Genomic DNA, 12,506 nt, shown 5'->3' on the forward strand with positions numbered 1-12,506 from the left:
TACAGAGATACATCATCAATAATCTGTTTCCTCTCCTTCTGGTCACCTAGCTACAGAGCTACTTCATCAATACTCTGTTTCCCCTCCTTCTGGTCACCTAGCTACAGAGCTACATCATCAATACTCTGTTTCCTCTCCTTCTGGTTACCTAGCTACAGAGCTACATCATCAATTCTCTGTTTCCCCTCCTTCTGGTCACCTAGCTACATCATCAATACTCTGTTTCCCCTCCTTCTTGTCACCTAGCTACATCATCAACTATCTGTTTCCCCTCCTTCTGGTCACCTAGCTACATCATCAATATTCTGTTTCCCCTCCTTCTGGTCACCTAGCTACAGAGCTACATCATCAATATCTGTTTCCTCTCCTTCTGGTTACCTAGCTACAGAGCTACAGCATCAATACTCTGTTTCCTCTCCTTCTGGTTACCTAGCTACAGAGCTACATCATCAATTCTCTGTTTCCCCTCCTTCTGGTCACCTAACTACATCATCAACTCTCTGTTTCCCCTCCTTCTGGTCACCTAGCTACATCATCAATTCTCTGTTTCCCCTCCTTCTGGTCACCTAGATACAGAGCTACATCATCAATATCTGTTTCCTCTCCTTCTGGTCACCTAGATACAGAGCTACATCATCAATATCTGTTTCCTCTCCTTCTGGTCACCTAGATACAGAGCTACATCATCAATATCTGTTTCCTCTCCTTCTGGTCATCTAGATACAGAGATACATCATCAATAATCTGTTTCTTCTCCTTCTGGTCACCTAGCTACAGAGCTACATCATCAATACTCTGTTTCCCCTCCTTCTGGTCACCTAGCTACAGAGCTACATCATCAATACTCTGTTTCCTCTCCTTCTGGTCACCTAGATACAGAGCTACATCATCAATATCTGTTTCCTCTCCTTCTGGTCACCTAGATACAGAGCTACATCATCAATACTCTGTTTCCCCTCCTTCTGGTCACCTAGCTACAGAGCTACATCATCAATACTCTGTTTCCCCTCCTTCTGGTCACCTAGATACAGAGATACATCATCAATACTCTGTTTCCTCTCCTTCTGGTCACCTAGATACAGAGCTACATCATCAATATCTGTTTCCTCTCCTTCTGGTCACCTAGATACAGAGCTACAGCATCCTGACAGGTTTTATTAAAAACAACTATTGGCAGTAACATATCTGACATGCTGCCAGGCATCGCATGCTCACACACACACACACACACACACACACACACACACACACACACACACACACACACACACACACACACACACACACACACACACACAAACACACAGCGCTAGGATCCTGAGAAACACCAGTTGTTGGTTGGTTGGTCTCTCTTTACACTCAGACAAAAGCTTGGAGACTTCTGTTAGCCTGTTATTCTTACCCTGCCATCTATAAATAGCCTGTTATTCTTACCCTGCCATGTATAAATAACCTGTTATTCTTACCCTGCCATCCATAAATAGCCTGTTATTCTTACCCTGCCATCTATAAATAGCCTGTTATTCTTACCCTGCCATGTATAAATAGCCTGTTATTCTTACCCTGCCATGTATAAATAACCTGTTATTCTTACCCTGCCATGTATAAATAGCCTGTTATTCTTACCCTGCCATGTATAAATAGCTTGTTATTCTTACCCTGCCATGTATAAATAGCCTGTTATTCTTACCCTGCCATCTATAAATAGCCTGTTATTCTTACCCTGCCATCTATAAATAGCCTGTTATTCTTACCCTGCCATCTTGGCCTAATTTCCACTGAGCATAGTGTGATGATTGAGTGGTGAAGTGTTGGATGACTGACTGAATTACACCCTATCATGTATGTAGTGCACTACTTTTGACCAGAGCCCTGGGTGGGTTGGGTGGGTGGGTGAGTGGGTAGGTAGGGGGGTGGGTGGGTAGGCTGGCTGACTGAGTGGGTGGCTGACTGGGTGGGTGGGGTGGTTGACTGGATGGGTGTCTGGGGTGGTTGGCTGGCTGGCTGGCTGGGTGGGTGGCTGACTGGGTGGGTGGGTGGTTTGCTGGCTGGCTGGCTGGTTGGCTGGGTGGCTGGGTGGCTGGCTGGCTGACTGGGTGGGTGGGTGGGTGGGTGGTTGGCTGGTTGGCTGGTTGGCTGGCTGGCTGGCTGGCTGACTGGGTGGGTGGGTGGCTGGGTGGGCCATTGGGTGGGTGGCTGACTGGGTGGCTGGCTGGGTGGGTGGGCCATTGGGTGGGTGGCTGACTGGGTGACTGGGTGGGTGGGTGGCTGACTGGGTGGCTGGATGGCTGGACCGGTGGGTGTGTGGCTGGCCTGCTGGCTGGCTGGGGGGGTGGGTGTGTGGGTGGCTAGGTGGCTGGAGGGGCAGGCTGACTGGGTAGCTGGCTGGCTGGCTTACTGGGTGGCTGAAGGCCTGACTGGGTGGGTGGGTGGCTGGCTGACTGACTGAGTTTCTGAAGGGCTGACTGTCTGGGTTGCTGGGTTGTTGAAGGGCTGGCTGACTGGGTGGCTGAAGGGCTGACTGTCTGGGTTGCTGGGTTGTTAATGGGCTGGGTGGCTGAAGGGCTAAGCGGCTGGGTGGCTGGGTGGCTAAAGGGCTTACTGGGTGGCTGGGTGGCTGAAGGGCTGGGTGGCTGAAGGGCTAAGCGGCTGGGTGGCTGGGTGGCTAAAGGGCTTACTGGGTGGCTGGGTGGCTGAAGGGCTGGGTGGCTGAAGGGCTGGGTGGCTGAAGGGCTGGGTGGCTGAAGGGCTGGGGGGCTGGGTGGCTGAATTGCTGGCTGGGTGGCTGAAGGGCTGGGTGGCTGGGTGGCTGAATTGCTGGCTGGGTGGCTGAAGGGCTGGGTGGCTGGGTGGCTGAAGGGCTGGCTGGGTGGCTGAAGGGCTGGGTGGCTGAAGGGCTGGGTGGCTGGGTGGCTGAAGGGCTGGCTGGGTGGCTGAAGGGCTGGCTGGATGGCTGAAGCGCTGGGTGGGTGGCTGAAGGGCTGGGTGGCTGAAGGGCTGGGTGTCTGGCTAGTGTACCAGGCATAGCATGGTGAGTTAGTGATAGCCACAGTAGGCAGAGAGATGGGTAAACTAGGACATCCATCCATAGGGCTCCTCTGATAATACTCTGGTGCACTTTGTCCTTTCCTCTCTCTCTCCCTGCCTGCCTGCCTGCCTGCCTGCCTGCCTGCCTGCCTGCCTGCCTGCCTGCCTGCCTGCCTGCCTGCCTGCCTGCCTGCCTCCCTGCCTGCATGCGTCCCTGCATGTCTGCCTTCCCCCCTCCCTGCCTCTCTCCCTCCCTTCCTGCTAACTAGCTTGTTAGATGAGAGAGAGAGAGATGTGTCTATGTCTCTGAAAAATGTCTTCAAGGGACTGGAGTGCCTGGGTATTTTTTAATGTGAAAGGATTTCAAATTAACTTGTGTTGTTTATTTACTAAACACGTGTCCACTCTTTAAGATTAGTTTGTATTTCTGGTTGAAGGGAAAACAATCCATAGTGTTATGTTTTTGTGATCATTTGTTGCAGACAGAGGGATATCTTGAAAATACTTAATATTTTGGTTACAATCAGTTATTTCTGGTCACTAAAAATATGTTTAAATGTCCTTTTGCAACCAGTATACAACCTGACCATAACGTCACACACAACTTAATGACAACCAGTATTCAACCTGACCATAACGTCACACACAACTTAATGACAACCAGTATTCAACCTGACCATAACGTCACACACAACTTAATGACAACCAGTATTCAACCTGACCATAACGTCACACACAACTTAATGACAACCAGTATACAACCTGACCATAACGTCACACACAACTTAATGACAACCAGTATTCAACCTGACCATAACGTCACACACAACTAAATGACAACCAGTATACAACCTGACCATAATGTCACACACAACTTAATGACAACCAGTATTCAACCTGACCATAATGTCACACACAACTTAATGACAACCAGTATTCAACCTGACCATAACGTCACACACAACTTAATGACAACCAGTATTCAACCTGACCATAACGTCACACACAACTAAATGACAACCAGTATACAACCTGACCATAACGTCACACACAACTTAATGACAACCAGTATTCAACCTGACCATAACGTCACACACAACTTAATGACAACCAGTATACAACCTGACCATAACGTCACACACACCTTAATGACAACCAGTATTCAACCTGACCATAACGTCACACACAACTTAATGACAACCATTATTCAACCTTACCATAACGTCACACACAGTCTTAGAGTCCTAGCTCAGTGTTTCCCAAAATGGTGGTCGGGGAACAGACTGATGGCTTACAATTCATTTCTTATGTTGTTGATGAAGACTGGATCCTGGCTAGAAACATTGTTGGTGTGTTTTAAAAACAATGATGGATTATACTGCTGGTGGTCAAGGTCACAGAACAAGAGAGTTTGGGTTTAGCTTGGCTTCTGTTCAGCTGAGTTTGGGTTCTGCTTAAAACCCCTTGGAAAGAATAGGGGTGTTAACCCCGGTATCCTGGCTAAATTCCCAATCTGGCCCTCATACCGTCATGGCCACCTAATCATCCCTAGCTTACAATTGGCTCATTCCTCTCCCCTGTAACTATTCCCTAGGTCATTGCTGTAAATGAGAAATATGTTCTCAGTCAACTGAACAGAAATACAAATCAATTAAAAAGCTGATATGGTGTCATCCCTGAGGTCTAACGTTACATTCCTGTGTGTGTGTGTGTGTGTGTGTGTGTGTGTGTGTGTGTGTGTGTGTGTGTGTGTGTGTGTGTGTGTGTAGGATCACAACCACAGCAGCCTGTATGATGGATCTGAGGCGGTATCCTCTGGATGAACAGAACTGTACACTAGAGATCGAGAGCTGTGAGTACCAGCGTCGCCCCTGGCAGCAGAACACACACTCCCCTCCCGTGAAAACGTCACACCCGGACCATTCTATATAGAACACTGCTATCATAGAAATAGAATTTGTATTTTTTTTTAGCATTAGCCAACTCTTCTGTCAGTCGTTGTCAAACATGTATGGTGGGCCAGGAACTAAATATGGGACATACTCAAATATACAGTATCATGTGTACATAATGCAGCATTGGATGTGAAGAGAGAGAGAGAGAGAAGATAGGAGATGGAGAGGAGGAGAGGGGGGGAGAGAAGATAGGAGATGGAGAGAGCAATGAGAGAGAGAGAGAGAGAGACAAGGGAGAGGAGGGGAGGGGAGAGAGAGAGAAGATAGGAGATGGAGAGAGCGATGAGAGAGAGAGAGAAGAGAAGGGAGAGGAGAGGAGGAGAGGGGGAGAGAGAGAGAGAGATAAGGGAGAGGGAGGGAGAGAAGGAGAGAGGAGAGGGAGGAGAGAGAGAGTGAGAGAGATGAGAGAAAGATGAGAGAAGATGAGAGATGAGAGATGAGACAGAGAAGATGAGAAAGAGAGATGAGAGAGAGAAGATGAGAGAGATAAGAGAAAAGGGAGAGGGAGAGAAGGAGAGAGGGGGAGAGCGAGAGAGATGAGAAAGAGAAAGAGAGCGATGAGGGAGATGGATGTGAATAAAGAGGGGAGAGAGAGAGAAAGAGAGAAAAGAGAGATATGAGACAGAGAAGATGAGACAGAAGATGAGACAGAAGATAAGAGAGAGATGAGACAGAGGAGGGAGAAAGAAGGAGAGAGAAGAGAGAGATGAGAGAAGAGAGAGATGAGACAGAGAAGAGAGAGATGAGACAGAGAAGATGAGAGAGAGATGATAAGATGAGAGAGAAGATGAGAGAAGATGAGAAATAAAGAAAGGGAGCGAGAGAGAGAGATAGAGAGCAAGAAGTATGAGGTCCTCTCCCTGTGCTTTATCAGTTTCCATGGAGACGTGGATTATGGGGCTGGGATGTGGAGCTGGGTTCGTCTTCCTGTGTTTGATCACACACACACACACACACACACACACACACACACACACACACACACACACACACACACACAGGGTTTGAGTGTAGTTTTGATCAGAATGCAGTAGCAGCCCAGTATATGCTGTTCTAGTTCTGGTTTTAATGTGTGAATCACTCCATGTCAGAGAACGCTATTTTATTCACACTAATGAGCCACAGAGAACTCACTTCTCTTGATAAACTTGATGCATTTTTTTAACAGACATAACTCTCAGAACTACAGATCCCAGACATAACTCTCAGAACTACAGATCCCCGACCTAACTTTCAGAACTACAGATCCCAGACATAACTCTCAGAACTACAGATCCCAGACATAACTCTCAGAACTACAGATCTCATGGTAGATGGATGTACTGTCTGGGGGGCTACAGATCCCACGGTACAGATCTCCCTCTCTCTCTCTCTCTCTCTCTCTCTCTCTCTCTCTCTCTCTCTCTCTCTCTCCTCTCTCTCTCTCTCTCTCTCCTTCCCCTCCCTCCCTCTCTCTCTCTCTCTCTCTCTCTCCTTCCCCCTCCCTCTCTCTCTCTCTCTCTCTCTCTCTCTCTCTCTCTCTCCTTCCCCTCCCTCCCTCTCTCTCTCTCTCTCTCTCTCCTTCCCCTCCCTCTCTCTCTCTCTCTCTCTCTCTCTCTCTCCTTCCCCTCCCTCTCTCTCTCTCTCTCTCTCCTTCCCCTCCCTCCCTCTCTCTCTCTCTCTTCCTCCCTCTTTATCTCCCGGGACTCACATAACAGAACAACCACCTCCGTGGATGGACTAGCCCAGTGATGTAATAGGTTGACAGACTTCAGTCCCAGAAGGACCAGTGTTGAAGACAGAGAACAATGGGTCAGAACTAATAGATCTGATTCAAACTGAGTAACAAGCCAAAGCCTTCCCTCCCTCCCGCCTCGGGCTCTATCTGCCCTTTTCTGACCAGCTACACACACACACACACACACACACACACACACACACACACACACACACACACACACACTCACACACACATATCACACACACATCTCACACACACACACACACACACACACACACACACACACACACACACACACACACACACACACACACACACACACACACACACACACACACTACTCAGCTGTTAGTCCACCCGCAACCGTCCAACCACAGTATCTGCTTTAAAGTGTAAATCTGATGACTGTACCCTAACCCACTAATATAGAACATGGCCTGTAGACTACAGTCAGAGATGACTGTACCCTAACCCTGTAATATAGAACATGTCCTGTAGACTAGTCAGAGATGACTGTACCCTAACCCACTAATATAGAACATGTCCTGTAGACTAAAGTCAGAGATGACTGTACCCTAACCCTGTAATATAGAACATGTCCTGTAGACTACAATCAGAGATGACTGTACCCTAACCCTGTAATATAGAACATGTCCTGTAGACTACAGTCAGAGATGACTGTACCCTGACCCTGTAATATAGAACATGTCCTGTAGACTACAGTCAGAGATGACTGTACCCTAACCCACTAATATAGAACATGTCCTGTAGACTACAGTCAGAGATGACTGTACCCTAACCCACTAATATAGAACATTTCCTGTAGACTACAGTCAGAGATGACTGTACCCTAACCCACTAATATAGAACATGTCCTGTAGACTATAGTCAGAGATGACTGTACCCTAACCCACTAATATAGAACATTTCCTGTAGACTACAGTCAGAGATGACTGTACCCTAACCCACTAATATAGAACATGTCCTGTAGACTACAGTCAGAGATGACTGTACCCTAACCCACTAATATAGAACATGTCCTGTAGACTAGTCAGAGATGACTGTACCCTAACCCACTAATATAGAACATTTCCTGTAGACTACAGTCAGAGATGACTGTACCCTAACCCACTAATATAGAACATGTCCTGTAGACTAGTCAGAGATGACTGTACCCTAACCCTGTAATATAGAACATGTCCTGTAGACTACAGTCAGAGATGACTGTACCCTAACCCACTAATATAGAACATGTCCTGTAGACTACAGTCAGAGATGACTGTACCCTAACCCTGTAATATAGAACATGTCCTGTAGACTACAGTCAGAGATGACTGTACCCTAACCCACTAATATAGAACATGTCCTGTAGACTACAGTCAGAGATGACTGTACCCTAACCCTGTAATACAGAACATGTCCTGTAGACTAGTCAGAGATGACTGTACCCTAACCCTGTAATGTAGAACATGTCCTGTAGACTACAGTCAGAGATGACTGTACCCTAACCCACTAATATAGAACATGGCCTGTAGACTACAGTCAGAGATGACTGTACCCTAACCCACTAATATAGAACATGTCCTGTAGACTACAGTGAGAGATGACTGCACCCTAACCCACTAATATAGAACATGTCCTGTAGACTACAGTCAGAGATGACTGTACCCTAACCCACTAATATAGAACATGTCCTGTAGACTACAGTCAGAGATGACTGTACCCTAACCCTGTAATGTAGAACATGTCCTGTAGACTACAGTCAGAGATGACTGTACCCTAACCCACTAATATAGAACATGGCCTGTAGACTACAGTGAGAGATGACTGCACCCTAACCCACTAATATAGAACATGTCCTGTAGACTACAGTCAGAGATGACTGTACCCTAACCCTGTAATATAGAACATGTCCTGTAGACTAGTCAGAGATGACTGTACCCTAACCCACTAATATAGAACATGTCCTGTAGACTACAGTCAGAGATGATTGTACTCTAACCCTGTAATATAGAACATGTCCTGTAGACTACAGTCAGAGATGACTGTACCCTAACCCTGTAATATAGAACATGTCCTGTAGACTACAGTCAGAGATGACTGTACCCTAACCCTGTAATATAGAACATGTCCTGTAGACTACAGTCAGAGATGACTGTACCCTAACCCACTAATATAGAACATGTCCTGTAGACTACAGTCAGAGATGACTGTACCCTGACCCTGTAATATAGAACATGTCCTGTAGACTACAGTCAGAGATGACTGTACCCTAACCCACTAATATAGAACATGTCCTGTAGACTACAGTCAGAGATGACTGTACCCTAACCCACTAATATAGAACATGTCCTGTAGACTACAGTCAGAGATGACTGTACCCTAACCCTGTAATATAGAACATGTCCTGTAGACTGCAGTCAGAGATGACTGTACCCTAACCCACTAATATAGAACATGTCCTGTAGACTACAGTCAGAGATGACGGAATGATTCTTTGACAGGGGTTGCAGCATTTTGTTTTGCCTAATTTAGATATGTTTCTGCTTGTAATTTCCAACATTTTGATAGGCTATTTGTTAGTCAACTTGCCTATAGTTAGATAGATGTAGCTTATTTTCTGTGATTATATGTTGCCCTAGAAGACTAATTGTAAACTGGGTGGTTCGAACCCTGAATGCTGATTGGCTGACAGCCGTGGTATATTTTTTATTTAACCGTTATTTTACCAGGTAAGTTGACTGAGAACACATTCTCATTTACAGCAACGACCTGGGGAATAGTTTCAGGGGAGAGGAGGGGGATGAATGAGCCAATTGTAAGCTGGGGATGATTAGACAGCCGTGATGGTATGAGGGCCAGATTGGGAATTTAGCCAGGACACCGGGGTTAACACCCCTACTCTTACGATAAGTGCAATGGGATCTTTAATGACCTCAGAGAGTCAGGACACCCGTTTAACGTCCCATCCGAAAGACGGCACCCTACACAGGGCAGTGTCCCCAATCACTGCCCTGGGGCATTGGGATATTTTTTAGACCAGAGGAAAGAGTGCCTCCTACTGGCCCTCCAATACCACTTCCAGCAGCATCTGGTCCCCCATCCAGGGACTGACCAGGACCAACCCTGCTTAGCATCAGAAGCAAGCCAGCAGTTGGATGCAGGGTGGTATATCAGATCGTATACCACGGGAATGACCAAACATGTATTTTTACTGCTCTAATTCCATTGGTAAATAATAAGGCACAATAAGGGGTTTGTGCAATAAGGCACCTCAGGGGTTTGTGATATATGGCCAATATACCACACGCAAGTGGTGTGTCCTGGCACTCTGCGATGCTATGTGCCTAAGAGCAGCCCTTAGCTGTGGTATATTGGCCATATACCACACCCCCTCGGCCTTATTGCTTAAATAAACCCTTGCTCAACAGAATAATGTAATAGATTGATAGAATGAATGCTTCAATCTACTTGACATGGGTAACGTTTTCTCTGTCATCTCTGCTTCTTTTGAGGCTCCAAGACATTTAGGGACCGGGGAGAAAATGCAATAAGAAAAAATAAATAAACATCAGTTTGACCAGTCGTAAGGAAATAGAAAGCTGTGATAACAACCCAACATCTTGCTGATGAGATTTCAGTTTGGCTTGGATGCATATTTTATGTGGTTGAAGTACTAGCAGCTTTTATGATGCTGATAAAGATAGTATCTTTACAGATGGTCCCTAACTACACATTCACGTACTCTAAAGATGCTGAAACAAATAAGTAATATTTCACCAGTCCTGTTCCCCAGTCAAAATGTAGCCTACATTTGGTGTATCATTTTACTGCAAGAAATACTTAATTCTGCAGCAGTTAATATTAAGGCAATGTGAGAGGTTATAGACCGACAGTCAGTGTCCAGATTTCCGTTTCCATTTAACCCATCTGAACAGTAGGCTACAGTTCCTCTGACTTGCCCTAGCCCTGTTTGAAATCCCCATCTTGCTACTGTTGAATTTAAATAGCTACTGTTGAATTTAAATATCTACTGTTGAATTTAAATATCTACTGTTGAATTTAAATAGCTACTGTTGAATTTAAATAAATACTGTTGAATTTAAATATCTACTGCTGAATTTAAATATCTACTGTTGAATTTAAATATCTACTGTTGAATTTAAATAGCTACTGTTGAATTTAAATAGCGCCTCACAATCATCACACATAACATAGCCGACACTGCTATCATCCTCTTCTACCACTTCACCAAATCTTTCCCAAACATGACTGTTCTGGCTCTCCACTGTTCTGGCTCTCCACTGTTCTGGCTCTCCACTGTTCTGACTCTCCACTGTCCTGGCTCTCCACTGTCCTGGCTCTCCACTGTTCTGACTCTCCACTGTTCTGGCTCTCCACTGTTCTGACTCTCCACTGTCCTGGCTCTCCACTGTCCTGGCTCTCCACTGTTCTGACCCTCCCTTCCCTTTATTTTCAACTCTCCTTTTCACAGCTTTTATTTATTTTTATCTTATTGACTTAAACTCCATCATTGTCTTTTTTTTGCCTCTGTGGATTGAAGTTAAGTTAACTTTATCTGCCCAATTTCCAAAAGCATTCGGCTTTAGGAACCAATGCCAGATAACTTGAAATAAAAACCTCAATGTAGCATATAGATTTAAATTGCACGAGAATTAAACATTTCTAGATTTTTTTTCAGGTATTTTTCAGGTATTTTTTTTCAGCTATACTTTGTTCGACCCGCCACCCACCCGCCGTTCATCCATATGATATTTAATATTTCAACCTACCCTTTATGAGTTAAAGGGTAGGTTGCGCATCACTAACACACACACAAATCATGCAAATCATGCAAACACACATCTACAAACGTACACACACACACACACACACACACACACGGCCGACTAGCCGTCCTCCCCTCCCCAGCCTAATAATCTCTTGGCTGGCCCTGTCCACACTCTGTTGATCAATCAATCGATCAAATGTGTTTATAAAGCCCTTCTTACATCAGCTGATGTCACAAAGTGCTGTACAGAAACCCAACCTAAAACCCCAAACAGCAAGCAATGCAGGTGTAGAAGCCGTGTAAGGAAACTAAATGGAAGGAAACTAAAACTAAAGTGACAGTTATAAATGGAAGGAAACTAACACTAAAGAGACAGTTAAAAATGGAAGGAAACTAACACTAAAGATACAGTTATAAATGGAAGGAAACTAACACTAAAGAGACAGTTATAAATGTGAGGAAACTAACACTAAAGAGACAGTTATAAATGTGAGGAAACTAACACTAAAGAGACAGTTATAAATGTGAGGAAACTAACACTAAAGAGACAGTTATAAATGGAAGGAAACTAACACTAAAAAGACAGTTATAAATGGAAGGAAACTAACACTAAAGAGACAGTTATAAATGTGAGGAAACTAACACTAAAGAGACAGTTATAAATCTGAGGAAACTAACACTAAAGAGACAGTTATAAATGGAAGGAAACTAACACTAAAGAAACAGTTATAAATGTGAGGAAACTAACACTAAAGTGACAGTTATAAATGGAAGGAAACTAACACTAAAGAGACAGTCATAAATGTGAGGAAACTAACACTAAAGAGACAGTTATAAATGTGAGGAAACTAACACTAAAGAGACAGTTATAAATGTGAGGAAACTAACACTAAAGAGACAGTTATATATGTGAGGAAACTAACACTAAAGAGACAGTTATAAATGTGAGGAAACTAACACTAAAGAGACAGTTATAAATGGAAGGAAACTAACACTAAAGAGACAGTTATAA

At 44.9% G+C, this 12,506-nt stretch overlaps 1 protein-coding gene across 2 annotated transcripts in view; it reads left to right on the forward strand.

The window, feature by feature from the left end:
• The window catches only part of gabrb2a (gamma-aminobutyric acid type A receptor subunit beta2a), a 101,676-nt gene that overhangs the window by 61,338 nt on the left and 27,832 nt on the right, over positions 1-12,506 (forward strand). For both annotated transcript variants that reach the window (XM_029771936.1, XM_029771938.1), the window contains exon 5: positions 4,797-4,879. In XM_029771936.1, coding sequence (XP_029627796.1) covers positions 4,797-4,879 — 83 coding nt within the window. The remainder of the gene's footprint in view (positions 1-4,796; positions 4,880-12,506) is intronic.

Source organism: Salmo trutta, chromosome 13 (genome assembly GCF_901001165.1).
Source record: "Salmo trutta chromosome 13, fSalTru1.1, whole genome shotgun sequence".
NCBI lineage: Eukaryota > Metazoa > Chordata > Actinopteri > Salmoniformes > Salmonidae > Salmo > Salmo trutta.